At 36.5% G+C, this 20,623-nt stretch overlaps 1 protein-coding gene across 13 annotated transcripts in view; it reads right to left on the reverse strand.

Annotated features, from left to right (window-relative positions):
• LOC106870346 (muscle M-line assembly protein unc-89) overlaps positions 1-20,623 on the reverse strand; it is a 151,749-nt gene that overhangs the window by 105,729 nt on the left and 25,397 nt on the right. For all 13 annotated transcript variants that reach the window (XM_052977071.1, XM_052977070.1, XM_052977075.1 and 10 more), the window contains 4 exons: positions 14,380-15,570; positions 12,692-12,991; positions 10,399-10,686; positions 5,773-6,449 (listed from right to left, as the gene is read on the reverse strand). In XM_052977071.1, coding sequence (XP_052833031.1) covers positions 5,773-6,449; positions 10,399-10,686; positions 12,692-12,991; positions 14,380-15,570 — 2,456 coding nt within the window. The remainder of the gene's footprint in view (positions 1-5,772; positions 6,450-10,398; positions 10,687-12,691; positions 12,992-14,379; positions 15,571-20,623) is intronic.

Consider the following 20,623-nt stretch of genomic DNA (forward strand, 5'->3'; position numbering starts at 1 on the left):
TGTATCTATATATATATATATATATATATATATATATATATATCTTTTCCCAACTAGTCGCCATGATTGATCACTAAATCCACAAGATTTTTTTATTCTCTCTCTGTTTATTTCTTCATATTCCTTCCTGTTGAAGAGTATAGGCTCGAAATGTAAAAGACTTTCTCACTTTCCCGAGTGTCAAACTAATACACCTGTCTTCGTCTTTTGTGATTGGGAAGCAAACTTATTGTCACACACCCATGCCAGCACCTAGGAGTGTATATAGTTGATAAATTAAAGACACCATTTATAAATAACTTAGTATTAGACAAACTCTCTTTCTCTTTCTTTCATTCTTTCTCTCTCTCCCTCTCTCTCGCTTTCTTTCTCTCTATGTATGTATTTATAACATTACTACGTCCTTTCAATTTATTTCCTGTCTTTCTCTCTCACTCTGCCTCCCTCTCTTCCTCCCTCACTGATAATTCCCACTCTTAGTTGTTTGCTTTTTGTGTTTACGTTGTGTGCATTGGTGTGTGTATGTGTGTGTGTGTGTGTGTGTCTGCATGTGTGCATGCATGTGTGCGTGCATGCATGCAAGTGTACATGTATATGCGCAAGTATACTTTCTGTATAATTTTACATCAAAACACTGATGATGGTGATGATGATGGATAGATAGATAGTCAGATAGAAAGTTTAACGACAATGCTGAGGATGATAAAGACAGACAGATAGATACACAGACAGGTGGATGATGATGATGATGATGCTGATGATATTTCTATAGTTCCAGAATGTTCAGTACCATGATCAGAAGTTTAACCAGGTAATTGATACTTCAGGTGGGTGAAAAATAGTGTATATAGTATCATGGTACAATTCACACACACACACACACACACACACACACACACACACACACACACAAAGCAGACATATATACATATGCATACATGCTTTTTATATATGTACATGCGTACATATTTCTGTATCTGCATATGTATCCGTTTAGTTGTAAATATACAAAGGTACCTCTCTCTCTCTCTTTCACATCCATCCATACACACACACACACACACACACACACACATACATACATACATATCCACACACGTGTATACAGACATATCTATGTTTATGTACATGTACTGAAGGCCATAAAAAATTTTGCTTCAACAAAGTCTGACCCATGTAAACATGGAAAAGAAGACATTAAAATGATGATAATATATACATTTACACAAACACACATGCACACAGATATATGGATACACACACACACACACACACAAACATAGACATGTACATACATTTACACACACATACAGAAATAGCTAGACAAATTGACTGAAAGCTAGATCATAGATACACAGATGTACTCACTCACTTTCTCACTTGTTCACATACACACACACTCACATATAAATTTTTCAAGTGAGGGCATGTAGGTTGGTGATTAGAGTGTTGCACTAATGATTGTGAGATTGTGGTTTCTATTCCTGGATCAGGCAGTGCATTGTGTTCTTAAACAAAATACTTCATTTCACATTGTTTGGCAACCACTTCAACATTTATTATGTGGCAATGTCAGTTTGATTGCGGGAGTGATCTTATGGGTGGATCAATATAAACAAATCTGTGCAGGTTGTTCAACAAGAAATTGCAATATCATCTTCTTTGGACTCAAAAGACTGCCAAGAGGATATTACAGAAAAATAGCAGTACAGACAGGCATTTGTTTTCAGGAAAACAGAAAAACAGCAACAATGAATGTACACAAGTCTGGTCCTTTCATCAGTTGTCTATTGAAAATCATCTCAATTTTAATATCTACAGATACAGATTTGGAAGAACTTGAAGGACAAATACGAGAAGTTACATCTTCCATCTTCCAAGAGATCCTGGTGAAATCAGTTGATGCAATTCCTGGACGACTCAAGAAGATGGTAGTGGCATCTGGAGTCCATATCGAATTTTAAATAAAACCTCTGATATCCATCTTTTTGTAAAAATTACAATCAATAAATAATTTATAAGTATTTTAAAACGGAGTTACTTTTCAATCACCCTGTATATACATATATATATATGAATTTGTAGTGTAATATATGGATTCATAGAATCAGCTGGGTATCACAGAAAGTACCTCTAGTGAACTTAGCTGACAGACCACATAGTAAATCTAATAAGTGTAAGATAGAGTGTCCATGCAGCTGATATCCAGGTGATCTGATTAACGAAATTATGTCATGAGAAGTACATAAGCCATAAAAAGTCAGGATGATTCATGGTGTAACCATGATGTTTTAGTGATCTGATGAGCTAGCTTTCTTTATCTGTATTGATTTGTGAATATACCTGTAAACATGGTTTATTATACACTGAAATCATTATTACATGAAGAAAGCTATGTAATGGCTTTAATCTTAAGGATGTCAAATGGTTAAATAAATATAATTACCTCCCATACCTCCTGACCTTTTATGATTTATACACACACACACACACACACACACACACATATATACACAGGATCTCATCAATAAGTATCTGGACTGTTGCCATAGTAATGAAGCTAAAGCTTGCAGAATGAAGCCACTTGACACAGAGTGACCTTCAACTCTGCTATGCATGTGCACTAAGTTTTAATGTTCTAGCTCACTTCTACAGTTTACAGCAGTGCTGCATAAAATGTGATTGTCTCATTGACCATGACAGAGAATGTTGAGCAGAGAATCTACATCAAATTTTGCCAAAAGCTTGGTGATACCTGCCCAAAGCCCTATACAAAGTTGCAGGAAGTGTATGGAGAGGAGTGTATGAGCCGCACGCAAGTGTATGAGTGGTTAGACGTTTCCAAGATGGCTGAAAAAATGTCGATAGTGCTGAACATTCTGGGAGATCAGCAACTAGCAGAACTGAGAAAAACATCACAAATGTCTGTGCAGCTGAAACAAAGGCTCAGTCTTCACAGTGGAAGACCCCAACCTCTCCAAGACCAAAGAAAGCAATCTGTCAAAGCAATGTGACCATTTTTTTTGACTAGAAGGGGATTGTTCATCATGGGTATGGTCCACCTGATCAGACAGTAAATGGGGAGTACCACCGTGAAGTTTTGTGGCATTTGCAGGATGCTATTCATCAGAAAAGGCCACAGTTGCATGCATCCAATGAGTGGCAATTGCAACATGACAACGCACCCACTCATTCAGCACAGCTTGTGCAGTAGTTTTTGGCTAGGCATAGCATTCCCCAGGTCCACAGCCACTGTATTCCCCAGATCTCACCCCTTGAGACTTTTTCCTCTTTCCAAAAATTAAATCCTGCTTGAAAGGAAATCAAAGTGAATGCAAGGAGGCAGCTGCTGATTATCCCAGAAAACGAGTTCCAGGAATGCTTCAGCACTGGATTAAGTGTGTGGCTTCTGAAGGGGACTACTTTGAAAGAGATTAAATGCCAAATTGGTACGTGTTGTAGTTCTGTTTTTATAGCACCAATCTGGATACTTATTGATCAGACCTTGTGTATGTATATACACACACACACACACATACACACAAATATATATAAATAGTTGAATAAATATCTAGATAAATATATATATTTTGTATGCTTGTGTGTGTTAACATGTGTATGTTTGCACATTTATATACACACACACACACACACACACACACACACACATATATATATATATATAGAGAGAGTTACAGAGGTATATCTTGATGTGTGCATAATTTATAATTATGTTGCTCTCTATAGTATCTATGTGCACAGCAAAGCATGTTTATCTATATGTGCATGTATGTTTATCTGTATATGTGTGTGTGTGTGTGTGTGTACATGTGTAAATGCTTACCATCATCATCATCAACAGCAGCATAATGATCATACTTATGTTTATTTCACCATGCTGGCTAGGGTTGGCCAGGTTTATGATATCATATATCATTACATCAACATTGTATATCATGTGTGAGGTCCAACCTATCACCACACTGTCTCTTATCTCATCACCTCTCACTTTCTCTTTTAATCTTTCCACCAATAGCAAACCACAAACCTCTAAATACATTCCAGATGACAGAGTTTATAATTTCATTTGGGAACCAATGAAGCTACTTCCACACTAGCAGTCCACAACCTGAGGCCCATAGACATCCATGAATATTTAACTCTTTTGATACCTATCTACCACAGATTGCACCAGATTCTATAATACAATCTCTTTACTTTTCAAAGTGATCTGAACAAAATCTTTCAGAAAAATTCGTTATTTTACTGAAGCTGTTTGATACCAAATTGCCTGAGACATCTCCAGAGATGCATGGTACAAACTTTGTTTTACAAGTAAAATGATCTAAAGTAAAATAAATTGAGAAAAGTTAGTACATTTCAGCTGAAATATGGTAACAAAAGGGTTAAAGCAGAACTGTGAGGTTTCATGTAATGTGATCAAATCTTTAAAAGGCTGCAGTGTAAAATGTATACTTAGCTGCTTTATTTTTTATCTATTTTATTTTTATGCCTTTCTGTGTTTGAACAGTAGCCATGCTGGGGTACAACCTTGAAGGATTTAGTCAAACAAATCGACCCCAGTACTTATTTCTAAACCTGGTACTTATTCTATCAGTTTCTTTTTACAGGATATTAACAAACCAACACTAGTTGTCAAGTAGTGGTGGAGGACAAACACAAACACACACACACACACACACACACATGTGACAAGCTTCTTTCAGTTTCTATCAATCAAATCCACACATGATGTGGTTTGCTGTCACTGTCACTAAATAAATGCTAAAGGGCCCAGTGTAATGATTTAGCTGGGAGCCTATAATGCTGTTAAAACAGCCCTATGATAGGCTGGTCATAACCATAACCAGCCTATCTTTTTAAAAAATGCTGGACTAATTATTTAATGTGTCCTTTCAATGATTAAGATGGTAGGGTATGATCTTAGGGAGAATTAGTTGCTATTTCTTGAAGTTATTGTTGTTACTGATTTTTAGCCCCATGTTAACCTTGATCCAACATACCTATAATTTAAAGTGATCCAACCATGATAATCCACATACCTTAACCCTTATCTGCTAGCACAAAGCCCCTCTCCTCAGGTTTCATGGGCTTGCAAATTGCATAGTGACCTCACTGGTGTTGATGGCATGAGAGAACACCTAGTATACACTGTAAAGTGGTTGACATTAGGAAGGACCTCTATTTATAGAAACTTTGTGAAAGCAGGCACTGGAGCAAGATGCAGACCTTGGAGGCATTGAATCATGTCAAATCATCCAACACATACCAGCATGGAACACAGATGTAAAATGATGATGGCAATGAGTGCATCTAGAACTACTTTATCTAATGTATAGTATAACAGTGAGTATTAGTAAATTTAGTTGTTTAGTTGCAGGTCCTTGACTGAACAGACTTATAATCAAAGGTGTTCCAACATGACTATTCCATTTTTTATACAGTTGTAGTGAATTTAAGATTACATCATGCAATGTGTCATATAATACAATGTTAGTGGCCTTGTTTGTTGTCATTGTTGTTACTTAATCTCAGGTAAACTCTGATTCATTAATCCTATGATCAAAGGTGTTCCAGTTATGACCATCTCATCTTCCAAGGTTATGACTTTCCTTATTTAAGACAGTAAGGTGAGATGTTTGGCTGCTATTTCTAGCAAGTTAAGTAATCATGCATAAGCTTCTGATGTAGCTTTGTAAGTACTTTATGAATACCTGCATGGAAATGAAAATAAAGTAAAAAATAACATACCTTACGAAATTGCCGAGCAAAAACTATCTGAGGTTGTAAAGTTTCTGTGGTAAAGTTGCTTGAGGTATTTGTAAACTTTCCCGAGGCAATGGTAAAGTTTCCCGAAACAGATGTAAATCTTCCAGGAGCAATGGTAGATTTCCCTGGAACAGTGGTAAAGTTCCCTGAGGCAGAGGTATATTTTTCTGAAGCTGAGGTAAACTTCTCCGAAGCAGTGGTAAAGTTTCCTGTGATATTGGTAAATGTCCTAGAAACATTGTCTTTAGAATTAAATGTCCTCATCTGGGACATTTCTTCCCCAGTTTCTCCGAACTGAGGGCAACAAACAGTCTTTTCCATTCTGTTTTCAGTATTACCCTTGCTTTCTCCCTTGCACATTTCTGATACCCCAAGTATTCCCTGTATGAGTCCCCCTTGGTTACAACTTGGAGGGTCTGTTGCAGAACTTGAACCTGCAAGGCTCTGCAGTCGACTAGAAAGATAATTTTTAGCAAGCACAACATTCGTTGCTGGTGTGTGGTCTGAAGTAGGACTGGAAGAAAAGCTGGAATATTTTGGCAGACAGGTTTCACTGGTATCATTGGTTCCAATGCCTTCTCTGGATTCACTGGTGCTGAATTTACTTCCTTCAGTGAATTTAGGAATTGTTTGGAATTCTTGAAAAGTCTCTTGATTTTCTAAAAGAAATGATTTCTCCAATTAGAAACTTTTTTTACATATGAGTGTGTGTATGTGTACACACACACACAGACATAGATATAAATATACATGCATACATAGATATATACATATACATACATATCTATATATGTGTGTGTGTGTGTATATATATATATATATGCATGCATATATATATATATATATATATATATATACATATTTTTACATACATATATATATACATACATGCATATAAATACATATATTTACATACATATAAACATATACATGCATATATATATACATGCATATACGTACATACATATATACACATACATATATATATACACATGCATTATAGATACATGCATATATACAGGGTGTGGTGAATAAATTGTCGTCTGAATTACGCAAAATTGAAAATAACACTGACATCTCATTTTAACAGACATATTTACCAAAATTACATAAAAATATCTTGAAATACTAAAGAGTAAATTTATTCTATAAACAACCTTGGAATCTCTCGGAACTCTTTTGGATGGTCTCCTTGTTTAAGTTGGTGAATGCTGCAATAATCCTTGCCTTCAGTTCATCTTTGGTGTTACAAAGAGGTTTGTTGGTCTCTCACTCAACTGTGTCCCACACATAATAATCAAAGGATTTGCAATCTGGGGAGTTAGGTGACCAGATGTTAGGGGTGATGTAGTCACAGAAATTGTCTGACAGCCATGACTGGGTTCTCTTACTTGTGTGGTATGGTACAGAGAGTCCTGTTGCTAGGTACAATGGTCATTTGTAACCAAAGGGGATCTTTACTCTTTATGCCCAGTTTTACTTGCAGCACATTTATTCTATGTTGTTCATTCACATTACATTGCACATACAACAGAGCATTCTTACTTCATTTCTTACCAGCCTTCTCAGTTCTTCTACATTCAAGTCCCACATCTGACTACCATGTAACATTGTAGTTCTAACACAAGCATCATACAATCAGCCCTTCACTTTATGGGAAAAGACATTTATTGCCAACAGTGGCAGTAGCTCACTGAACTTTCTCCAACCTGTTCTTACTTTGACTACTATACTTTCAGAGCAGCCACCTCCTTTGCTAATTAAATCTTGTTAACAAGAGCTATCAACTACTTCTAGTGAGCAATCTCTGCCTTCAAAAGCATCTATTTCTTGTGTACATAGTTTATCCTGCTCCAGTGCATATATCACATGCAAAGTTTATGTTCTCTGCTAGTTGGGCTTTGATTCTACTACTTCTGTTGTGTGTCATAGCTTACATTGTGTACAGCATATGAAGTTTATAACTATTCCTTTTCTGCTTATTGAATAAGGCTATTTTCCAGAAAATACCAGGGTTCTGTCTTCTTTCCTACTTACTATAACCTTCATCTTTGCTAAGTTTACCTAGGTCATCAGCATATAGGAGTTTCCAAGGACATCCAGTCTTAACCTTTTCCCATTTAAACCAACCAAATCCAGCCTAAATATTTACCTGTTTTAAGTTCAAACAAGCCAGTTTTTGTCTCTCATACATACCCTACAATGGCATTCTAAAAATAATCACATCATCAAAATCTCAAAGCTATGAGGTAATGCATGATTAATTCAAAACAATGTGATTGAATAAGTATTACATTTGACTGAGTAATCTGAATGCTAAAAGGTTAAACTCCTCTGTGATGATCTTAGGACTATGATGAATTCTGAGGACTGAAACTTGATGAACTTGATTGCTGAAATCATTGATGACTCTCACTTTCCTCACTGCATTTTTGTACATAGCTTGTACAGCCCTCACAAGCCATTCATCTACACCCAGTTTTCCTCAAACATCTCCAAATTATTGAGTGTGGTACTCTGCCAAATGCTTTCTCTAGATCAGTGGTTTCCAACCACTTTTTACCTATGGACTCCTTTGGTTCCAATTTTACTAAGGTGGACCCCCATAGCCATTCGATGTCAAAAAATTCCAATTATATTTTAATAATTAGATATTATTAGGAATTGCATTAAAAAATTGTCAAAATATTTTGTGTATTGTAGAAGTATAAACAATTTATTGCAGATAAATTAATAAAATTTTTATATGGACTTCCAAGGACCCTAGCTGAGAACCACTTCTCTAAATCAATGAATGGCAGGAATAGCAGTTTATTCATAACCAAGTATTTCTCCTGCAGTTGCCCCACAAGGAAGATTTCAACCATGGGGCCTCTTCCAGGAACAAAGCTAAGCTGCATCATCTCATTTATGTCTGAATAGAAGATGGAGTGTTTTCAGGGCTGGAACATTCTTGAATATAAGTCTGCTGGTGTCACAGCTGAGGGTGAAGTGGAGAAACAAGGAAGAGACAAGGCTGGAAAAGGAGGAAGAGATGGGAAAGATTTAAAGAAGTGGAAAGAGATTACTACTCTTTTCTTCCCTATTTTAATTATATTAATTTATAAACTCCAGTTTCTGATTGAATATTCCTTGTTTAACTCAAGTGTTGCTGCGTTTAGTGGCCGTTATTTTAAGATGGAGTTCGAGAAAGCAAAGCAAAGTTCTAAGAAATCCTTCCTCCCAATAGCTGCAGGCACTGCCTATCAATATCACATAGATAGACACGCGAGTGCCAAGATCCTCCATAGATAAAGGGGAAGAAAATAGTTAAACAGTTTAAATTGACGTAAAGAGTGGGGAGAGGGGGTAAAGATAGAAGGGGAGGAGGGGAAAAGGAAGAGGAGTAGGTGGTGGATGAGGAAGAGAAAGAAATGTGTGATGTGGCATAGCTCAGAAGATTTACACAGTGGTTGTCAGTATACATGTATGTACATATAAATATATGCATTTGTGTGTTTACACACACACACACACACCATGTATGCATGTGTGAGTATAAACAGCAAGATAGAGAGATGTATAAGAATAATATAACACGAGGATGGAAGATATCAGACTTTAGTAGTGGATCACAACATTTGTTTCTGCACCACACATCAGCTTTAGGTTGCTGAGCTTATATTCATATATCATTATGGCTCAGTGGTTAGAGCGTTGAACTTACGACCATGAGGTTGTGAGTTTGAATCCCGGACCAGGCTGCATGCTGTATTCTTGAGCAAGACACTTTATTTCACGTTGCTCCAGTTTACTCAGCTGTAGAAATGAGTTACGACATCACTGGTGCCAAGCTGTATCGGCCCCTGTGCCTTTCCCTTGGATAACATCAGTGGTGTGGAGAGGGGAGGTTGGTATGCATGGGTGACTGCTGGTCTTCCATAAAACAACCTTGCCCGGACTTGTGCCAACCCAATATTAAGAGGTTTGTTTTTGCCAGGTTTTGACTTTATCTTCTCCCTTACTCCCTTTGTTTCTTCTGTTCTATCCCTGTTCTTTTCTTCTTATGCTGTAGAAATTCCCCTTTCCCTGGCCCTTAGATCTTATTCTGCTTTCTCTCTCCCTTCGACCATTTATATTTGCTAGCACTACTATATGAACCGCATTTTCCAGTCTTCTTTTGATAAGGAGAACCAGACATTGTAATACCTTCGTGTGACTGGTTACTAGTTACATACCCTTGACTTTTTGCACATTTCACACAGAAATTATGATTATTATGTAACTCTAGGATTCTTGAAACAGCTGTTGTGTGAAGAAATTACATATTTTCTTCATATTCTTTTATGCTCCACGTGTGTATATGTATATATATATGTGTGTGTGTATGTGTGTATATATATATGTGTCAGACCTAACTGAGTTTATCTGTTATCTGCATTACTACCTCCATATCAGCTTGATTTGAATTTCTCTTATATTCACTCTTGTTTTGGTGGGCCTTGCACTGGATGGAGAAGGACACATTGGATAATGTAGGAAGACCTATGTACACTATGTTTCAAAAACCTATAAAGAAAAGTTTGTCTACTGTTTAATAAATAAACTGTGAAGAGAATGTGATCTTACCTTTAACTATAATGTAACTTGTGCATATTAAGTTACCCAATGGGTTAGTAGCTGTGAACTGGTAGCAGCCGTCATCTTCTGGCATCACATGACTGATGACAAGGTAATGTAGGTCCCTGTCATGAGTTATCTGGATGCGGCCATCTGAACGAATTTCTTTGCCCTTGAATATCCATGAAACTGTAGCTTCAGGGTCACTTGTGACACAACACTGCAACCGAGTGGGGCTCCCCCTCAGTGCCGTCACAGTTTCTATAGACTGCACTATTGTTGGTGGGATGCCAAGCACTGTAACAGAGATGCAATATTTAAAAAGAAACTATGAAAACACACACACACACACACACACACACACATATATATATAATCTAATATACACATTTACAACAGAGCTACTGATAGTTTCATGCTTTAGAGATACAATAATTTGGCAGCATTATATAACATGCCATGTATCTCCATGCAATTTTTCAGGCTTTGTTGCTTGGAGATAAATGGCATGTTATATAAATCTGCCAAATTAACGTATCTTATAAGCATGAAACTATTGTAGCTCTTTTGTTATTGTGTATACTAAATGATATTTATCTCTCACTGGATGGAGTACTTTTTTTGCTGACTCTACTTATATTGGAACTGTGAACTATATATATGTAAAGGCACATTTCAACTTACAAGCTACATCTTTTTCGACTATGTTGTTTTTGTTTTTTAAGAAATAAACCTCAGTCAGTTTATCTGACTTTACATTGCTATGGGTGTGAGTGTGTATGTGTGTGTGTGTGTTTTATTTACATCATTAGAATTCGGAAACTGGGAGAGATATGAAATAAATCATTTTTAATGTTGGAACTCAAAGTAGATAAAGCTATAAATAACAACATGTAGAATATCAGGTTAAGAAAAACCTCTTGAGCTGAAAATGTTAAAGGCTGCTCTGAGACTTGAACCCACATCTTCTGTAGACATGACAGAGATTCTACTATTATACCAAAGCAACCCTGTCAAGGTTTTTTTAAGCCAATATTCTACATACTATTATTTATTAGCTTTATCTACTTTCAGTTCCAACAGAATCCACAAAAAAAAAAAAAAAATGTACTCGATTGGTTGTGTATTAAATTAAGATATATCATCACCATCATCATCATCATTTAGTGTTTATTTTCCATGCTGGCATAGGTGAGACAGTTTGACTGGAACTAGTAAGGCAGAGAGCTGTACCAGGCTCTAACCTGATTTTGGCTTGGTTTCTACTGCTGGATGCCTTTCCTAATGCCAACCACTCTAAGAGTGTAGTGGGTACCTTTTACATGTCACCAGCTCTGGTTCCTTTTACATATAGGCTATGTGTATTTGTATTTATTTTTCTTCTGTTGTAAGATTTAAGCATTAGAAGCTGTTTAAGTTGTTTCCCTTTATTTGATTTACTTTCTAAACTATTCAACACAGACATGAGTTCTTTGTTTCATAATGCTCAATTAATGTTTTTATGTTCATAAATTCTGATGATCAAATTAATTTTCTCATTGATAAATCTAATCAACATATGTAATATGCTTTGTGTCATCAATATATATGTATATATATTTAATACATATTTATATATACTTCTATATATACCCTTATTCTACTTCATATATTCCACTATTAACTTTATATTCAACTTACTGTGAGGTATCAGGTTTTCAGTTTAAGCCTATTTACTTATTACACTACAATTATGTATTTCTTCATTTAACTAGACTAACAAATAAAACAAATAACTGAAATTACAGATTGAACATTCAGAAAGCCAAGGTGTGTTGGTGCTTCCTCATATCTATACAAAAAATATTGTTCTTCAGGAACTTTTACAGTGAATCTAAATAATAATGCTTATTGTGCATATTTGTAGCTTTTGCCAGGAATGTGTCAAATATGCTATAAATGTGCAGCTTTAGCATAAACTAAACCTATCTCTTGAAAGCTTTTACAAAATATATGTAACTTGTTTCTAAGATCATGTACCCATGTGTAAATATGCATATATTTTTGTAGTTTTGAATACATTTACAAGTAAAACACTTGTGAAATTAAGAAGAGCACTTATTGTAGAAAACAGCAATGCAGAATAACAAGTGAATTATTGACTGCAACATGATGCATATATTAAAAGTATATATATATAATAATACATATATAAAAAGTATATATAGAATAATATATATCTGTATATATTCTACAGAGCCAACCATGTCAATCATCCAGAAATACTTTTCTTTTTAATCCAAATAAGTTTTGAACAACTTACCAGAAAGTTCTGCCCTTGTTTCACAAGAACCAGCTCTATTTGTTGCTGTACATACATAGGTTCCTGCGTCTTCTGCAAGTGACTCCTGCAACTGTAGAATGGCAGATTGACCATCATAGGAAATCTTGTATAACTCATTCTCTGTTAGTATCACATCATTGTGTTTCCAGAGCAGACTGGGTTGTGGCAAACCATCCACTTTCCATTCAAAGACAGCTGAAGAACCGGCCTTCACTGTAACATCTTCTAAGTCAGCTCTGACTGCTGGTGCTCTCTCTTGTACAGTGGAACAACATTGCTCTGGAAGTAGATTTTGTTGATTCATTTGTTAATGTTAAAATTTTGTAAAATCTTAATTTTTCACCCCTTACTTTCCTACCATGAGGTCTAGGGTTTGGTTCCACTGCATGGAACCTTTGGCAAGTACCTCCTACTATATCTCTGGGCCAACAAAAACATTGAGAATGGATTTGGTAGATCAAAATTGAAAGAAATCCATCATGTATTATACATACTAATGAAAGCAGTCCAATGATGGCTTAGCTGACTGAAACCCTGAAGTCACAGTTAACAACATTCTTGCATAAAAATAAATTTTTACTTTGCAAAAGTATAGAGTAATCCATCTGATTAATGTAAAATAAATTATTTTTGTTATAATTGAATATAAAAACAAACATTAATAAATAAATATATATATATATATATATATATATATATATATAAAATGTATGTATATATGTGTGTGTGAAGGCATATGGCTCAGTGGTTAGAGCATCAAGCTTACGATTGTGAGTTTGATTCCCGGACCAGGTTGCATGTTGTGTTCTTGAGCAAGACACTTTATTTCATGTTGCTCCAGTTCACTCAGCTGTAGAAATGAGTTGACATCGCTGGTGCCAAGCTGTATCAGCCTTTCTCTTTCCCTTGGATAACATCGGTGGCATGGAGAGGGGAGGCTGGTAAGCATGGGCAACTGCTGGTCTCTCATAGAAACAACCCTAGGTTTTGCATTCACCAGTGAGGCAACTTTCCACCCAGACTTGTACACCAGATGGGAACCTCCTGGGTGAACCCATGGTCATTCGCGACCAATGGAGTTGAGTTTATATATATATATACATATATATATATACATATATACATATATATATATATATATATATATATATATATATATATATATATATATATATATATATATATATGTATATACGTACTGAATCAGCTGACTGACCTCAATGAGCTAGGTTTCTATCAGGAGCCTATGAAATTCTAAGTTGCATGGAACTGAATCAAACTGTTTTAAATAATAATATAAGTAACTCTTACTAAATGTGTTGTGTGCTTGTATGAGTTGGACAGGGTTAATTGAAGCATATTTTCTATAACCAGATGCCCTTAATGTCACCAACCCACACCTGTTTCCAAGCAAGCTAATATTCCTTCATTTTTCGAATGTAAACATTCGAATGTTTGCACACAAACACACATAGATGGACAGATTGATTGATAGCCGCACATACAAATTATAATTATTTATATACACAAAGACAAAATACCATATAAAGTAGACAGAAGATTAAGTGTAGGAGAGAGAGAGAGAGAGAGAGAGAGAAAGAAAAAGAGAGAAAGAGAGAGAGAGAGAGAGAAAGAGAGAGAGAGAGAGAGAGAGAGAGAGAGAGAACCTTTCCATTGCTGATATCTCTTCATTTCTGAAACAACCAATTCTTGTGATTCTTCTGACGTTTCTGGAAATGTCTCACCATTCTTCTGTAGCTGTAACCCATTTTGATGCCTGAAACTCACAGCTTCATGCTTTTCAGAACTGCAACTACTACTACTGCTGCTGCTGCTGTTGTTGTTGTCGTTTAAAAAGTTGGTCTGGTTTTTCATGCCATCTGCAAAAGCCAACTTCGGAGAAACAGGTTCCTCTAAAATGTGTTTGCTAGATATTGTTTTAATACTGCTGTTGACATTATTAATGACTCTTTGACAAGGTGCAAGATTTATTGTGGCAAATGAACATTTCATTATATTTGTTTGGATGTTTGATTCCCTTAAAGACTTCTGTTGGCAATCTTCCATTTTTGTTTCTTTACACTTGGAACTAAGAACTGAGCTCGTATCTTTTAGCACTGAGCAGAAATTTCTGGCCACAGGGTTAGTTCTAATAATGAATGTTTCAACAGGATATGATGGTAGTTCCATGGACCACTCTGATTTTCTCATCAAGCAGTCTCCATCTTTCAGCTCCTGTGTTTCATTTGTAATCAAACTATCACTTTTAATAACATTGTTGCATTCCCGAGGTTTTGCTGGGTGGAACAGACTGCTGCACTTTATCACCTTATCTTGAGCAATAACATCAGAACTTGCTTTGACAGAGGGAGCATTTTTCTCTTTAAGGCATTTATACATCTCCCTATCCAATTCCATACAAGTTTGAGGTGATACTCTCTCATGACAAAATTCATTTGAGTATTCTGATTTAATGTCAGTTTCCTGGCTTCTGCAATCTCTTGTGATTTGAGGATTTTCATTAAGTGATACATTCCCAGAGATTTTGTTATGGTTAACAGGAGATAATGTTTTCAATATTGCACACTTAGAATTTTCAGCAAGTGTACAATAACTGGTGAAGAGATGTCCTTCATCTGTGGTCTCTGTAGACTTTGAGAAATCTGTGTTGCATTGAGGAATGTGTTCAGGGTGATCAGAATCAATGAGAATACTTTCCTGCTTCTGAGGTTCCTTACTGCAGTTTTTGATCGAAAGTCTTCTGGTGCCCTTCCATAATCCATTACAGTTAAATCCATTTCGAGAGTTAGCTAAACAGCCAACAGTCAGTGTTGATACCATGTTTTCCTTCTGTGCATCTACAAAGAAATATTAACAGGAAGGTTAGATTCTCTAGACATTGTGTTTCATTTTCTTAAATAGTTAAGTTAAATGGCTGAGTGGATTAGATATTGGCTTTAATAATTTATTAGAAGTTCAAATCTACTGCCCTTCCTATCATCAACTCTCACCTAATTCTTCCACATAAGGTAATATCTCCCCATGACCAGACATGTATTCATGCAAGACCGGAAATGAAGAACACCACTTGCATGATAGTGACACTTGTTTACAGTTATTGTGTATACTTAGGCACTACCTACATAACTCTTTTCCATCAGTTCCAAGTTTATCACTTATGACACCACTGGTCTACTTACCAATCTCATCAACATTGTGGATTTCCTTTCTATCACATATTGGAGTGTACCTATTTATTACAAACTTTTCACATTCCCAACTCTTCTTGATTTCCTGCAATATATATTTTTTTATATAAATGACTTTGCATTTCTCTTCAATATGTTATTTCTTCAATTTTTTTTACTTGTTTTAGTCATTAGACTGCAGCCATGCTGGGGCACTGCCTTCAAAAATTTTTAGTCAAATGAATTGATCCCAGTACTTATCTTTTATTATTTGGTGCTTATTCTATCAGTCTCTTTTTGCTGAACCACTACATTATGGAGACAAACACATCAGCACTGGCTGTCAAGCAGCGGTGGGGGACAAATACAGACACAAACACACACACACACACAACAGGCTTCTTTCAGTTTCCATCTACCAAATAAATTTACAAGGCTTTGGTCAGCCAAATACTACAGTAGAAGATACTTGCCCAAGCTACCACACGTTATTTTGTTGTTACATACATTGTCTCTTTTTGGACACCCCATTACCACCCCACTTTTCTTCAGCGTCCACCCCCCGCTCTTTCCACAGCCTTCTATGGGAACCACTGCTCTAATACCTATATGAAACAAGCCCACCAGCGGCTGTCAAAGTGGTCGTTTGATCTGCTAGAAATAGCAGCCAGATCCAGTCGTGTTACACCTTACCATTCTTTAAAAATAGGAAATATTGTATATGGGGAATGTATAGATGGAACACCTTTAATCAAAGGCCTACTCAATAAGGTCCAACCTCGAGCTAAACAACAACAACAGAAATCTTGATGTTTAATGTTAAATCTCAATCGCACACTATCAGGCTGCTTTACGATAAAAGGCATTTCAACCGCGACAATCTTGTCCTATATAAGACATAGAGAACCGAAGGCTAAATACATTCTCTCTTTTAAAACAGAGTTGAGCGTAGTATACAGGAAATTTGGCTGCGGATTCCAAGAGATTGAACGACCACACCAAAATTCAATTTTGAATGTGAATCAAACAATGCGTTTTCAAGGGAAGTAACTCTAAAAGCAAACAATAAAACCATTGTAATTACTTCCCTTATTTCTTATGCTAGCGGGTGGCGTACTTTTTTTTTTTTTTTACATGCTGATCTTAGATCCCGGCAATCTCAGTTTTGCCTTTCATCCTTTATTTGTCAGTAAAATAATGTACCAATCACAAACAGTGTATCGATAATACAATTACCTAAATTTGGAGCTAGTACATATTTTTATAAATCTTTTACTTGTTTCAGACATTGAACTGCCGCCATACTTGGAGCAGCGCTTTGAAGGGCTTAGTCGAACAAATCAACCACAATAATTATTTTAAAAATCTGATACTTATTCTATCTATCTCTTTGCCGGACCACTAAATTACAGGAACGTAAACAAACAAACACTGGTTGTGAAGCAGTGGGAAGCACAAGCACAAAGATACCCCCCCCCATATATATGTGGTGGGGTGTATACACGACGAGGTTCTTTCAGTTTTCGTCTGCCACATCCAGTCACAAGGCTTCAGTCGACTCGGCGTTATAGTAGAAGACACTTGACTAATGTGACACGCAGTGGAACTTAACTCGTAACCATGTGGTTGGAAAGCAAACTTCTTACCACACTGCTACGTTTGTGCCCATATTTCATAAAATCTAAGAGTACCGTGCGGCTATAATATCCGAAAGGCCACGATTTCAACTCAATTGGGTCTCATTAGATTCGATGCGGTTGAAAAAGATAATAAAGCATCGTTTTATCTAAATAAGTGGTTCTCAAACTATTTTCCCCCCTATGGACCCCTTTGATTCCTATTTTACTTGGATGGACCCTCCTCGCCAGTCGATGTTAAAAAAAAACCATATTTTTACAATTAGATATTATTAGAAATTGTATTAAAAAATTGTTAAGATATTTTGTGTATTGTAAAAGTATAAGCAATTTATTGCAGATAAATTTTAACAACAAAATCTTATGGGCTTCCAAGGTCTATATGGTCCCCGATTGTGAAGCACTGATCAAAACAATTCAATATCTGCTTCGATATGACTTCCACTAACTGCACAAAAGTTTTGCATTTGGAAAGGCAGTTAACCCTTTTGTTACCATATTTTTCTTGAAATACTGCTCTTTGTCTCAATGGATTACAATTATAAAAGAAGAGTATCGTAAAATAACTCATTATTAAGTAGATGTTTAAGGCGGCGAGCTATCAGAATCGTTAGTACGTCGGACATAAGTTCAAATTTCGCTGTGGTTGGCTTTGTCTTTCATCCTTTCAGGAGCGATAAAATAAGTACCAATTGAATACTGGATTCGATGCAGTCAACTTACCCCTCCCCAGAAATTGCTGGCCTTGTGGCAAAATTTGAAACCATTATTAAGTAGATGCTTAAGGCGGTGATCAGGTAGAATCGTTAGTACGTCGGACAAGATGCTAAGCGGAATTTCATCGGTCTTTACGTTATTATTTCAAATTCGCCGAGGTCGACTTTGCCTTTCATCCTTCTGGATCAATAAAATAAGTACCAGTTGAGTACTGGGGTCGATGTAATCGACCAGACCCTACCCTCAAAATTTCTGGCTGTGCGCTTATACAAGAAAGATTATTAAGTAGATGTTTGGAATATGATTTAACGTGAAATCTTAGTAGAAAATTTTGATTGAGATCACTTTAAAAGAGGAGGTTTGTACCAGAGAACCAGGAGCGGTCTTTGGCTGGCTAGTATCACAAGGGTTGTGATGTTAAGTTCATTAAATGTTCTCCAAATGTTACATTGTGAGCCGAGGATCGTAAATCTGGGCTGGTGGGTGGATAATCAGCAAAAGTTTTGAACCAATGTGTTAGAAATAAATCGATGGAAATACATACAGTACATAAAGAAGTCTCTCTTTCCCTCCCAACACCCATACATACATGTGTGTGTATGAGAGTATATATATATATATAGATACACACACACACAAACACATATATGGGCGTGGTAAGAAGCTTGCTTCTCAACCACATGGTTCTGCGTTCAATCCTACTGCGAGGAAAGTGTCTTCTACTATAGCCTCAGGATGACCAAAGCCTTGTGAGTGAATTTGGTAGACGGAAACTGAAAGATGCCCGCCATATATATATTTAAATATGTATGTATGTATATAGTTATGCGTGTGTGTATCTGTGTTTGTTGCACCGCCATTGCTTGATAACCGACGCTGGTGTGTTTATATCAGCGTAACTTAGCGGTCGAGCAAAAGAGTCCGGTAGAATAAATACTCGGCTTACAAAGAATATGTTCTGGATATATATATATATATACATATATATATATATATATATAGAGAGAGAGAGAGAGAGAGAGAGAGAGAGAGAGAGAGAGAGAGAGAGAGAGAGAGAGAGAGAGAGAGAAAGAGAGAGAGAGAGAGAGAGAGATGCATGTATGTTTATGTTGTGTGTTCATGCTAGTCTCTCTCTCTCTCTCTCTTTGTGTGTTGGGGGGTGGGGGTGGCGTCCTCATCCTCACCGAAAAGACTGATAAAATAAGTACCAGATTTTGTTCGACTAAACCCTTCAACGTGGTGCCCCAACATTATCGCAGTCCATCGACTGAAACAATTAAAAGATAAGAGTAGAAAGACACAACAATGAAATCCCAGATACAGAACACAATGCTGAAAGTTTGGGGATGATGTCTAGAGTAAGAAAGGTTATCAGAACGTAGAGGCAGGGACGACAGAAAGGCGAGGTAGAAAATTAATTGAGACGAATCTCCTTGGTGCTCATACCAAATTATCTAAATGGAAAGCAATCGGATTAGACGGAGTGCGAAAGTTCTGGATGGAAAACATTAAAGCTATTATGCAAGTGCTGGTTAGGTTATTAAAGGAATGTTTTTGAAGTAGATGCATTCCAAACAGGATGATTATGAGTAAGACAACACTTACGAAAAACAAACAAAAACTACAGGCAGATAACTTGTGTTCCATGACAATGTAAATTGTTAGCAAGTTTAGGTTCAGGCGTGGCTATATGGTAAGAAGCTTGCTTCTCAACCACATGGTTCTAGGTTCAGCCATACTAGGCAGAACCTTGGGCAATTTTTTTTTTACTATGGCCCCGAGCTGACCAAAGCCTTGTGAGTGCATTTGGTAGACGGAAGCCCATCGTATGTAAGTATGCTTGTATGTGTATGTATGTATCTGTATGTTTGTTCCTCACCATCGTTTGACAACCAGTGTTGGTTTGTTTACGCCCTCGCAACTTAGCAGTTGAGCAAAAGCGACCGATAGAATAAGTATCAGACTATTGGAAATAAGTACTGAGGTCGATTCGTTCGAGTAAAACCCTTCAAGGCGGTGCCCAAACACGGCTGCAGTCCAATGACTGAAGCAAGTAAAAGATAAACGATAAAATATAAGTATATATGATTTATGCAAACTGAGAATGTGTTCCTCGGACAAAAATGAGTGGGAAACGGTTGAAAAGAGAAAAGGAAAAAGAGGGAAAAAATACACCATGTGGATGTCGACCCCCATCCCACGGCCACCCCACAACAACTCACACCCACTTTGCCCCCTCCCCATCCAGACGCCAAACCTCCCCAGGACTAAGAAGTATATATAAAATACAGAAAATAGCACTACCAGGCACCGCACAAATCCTACGTAAAAAAAAAAAAAACTTTCAATACAGTAAAAATAAGAGCATC

The sequence above is a fragment of the Octopus bimaculoides genome, chromosome 26 (genome assembly GCF_001194135.2).
Source record: "Octopus bimaculoides isolate UCB-OBI-ISO-001 chromosome 26, ASM119413v2, whole genome shotgun sequence".
In the NCBI taxonomy this organism is placed as follows: Eukaryota; Metazoa; Mollusca; class Cephalopoda; order Octopoda; family Octopodidae; genus Octopus; species Octopus bimaculoides.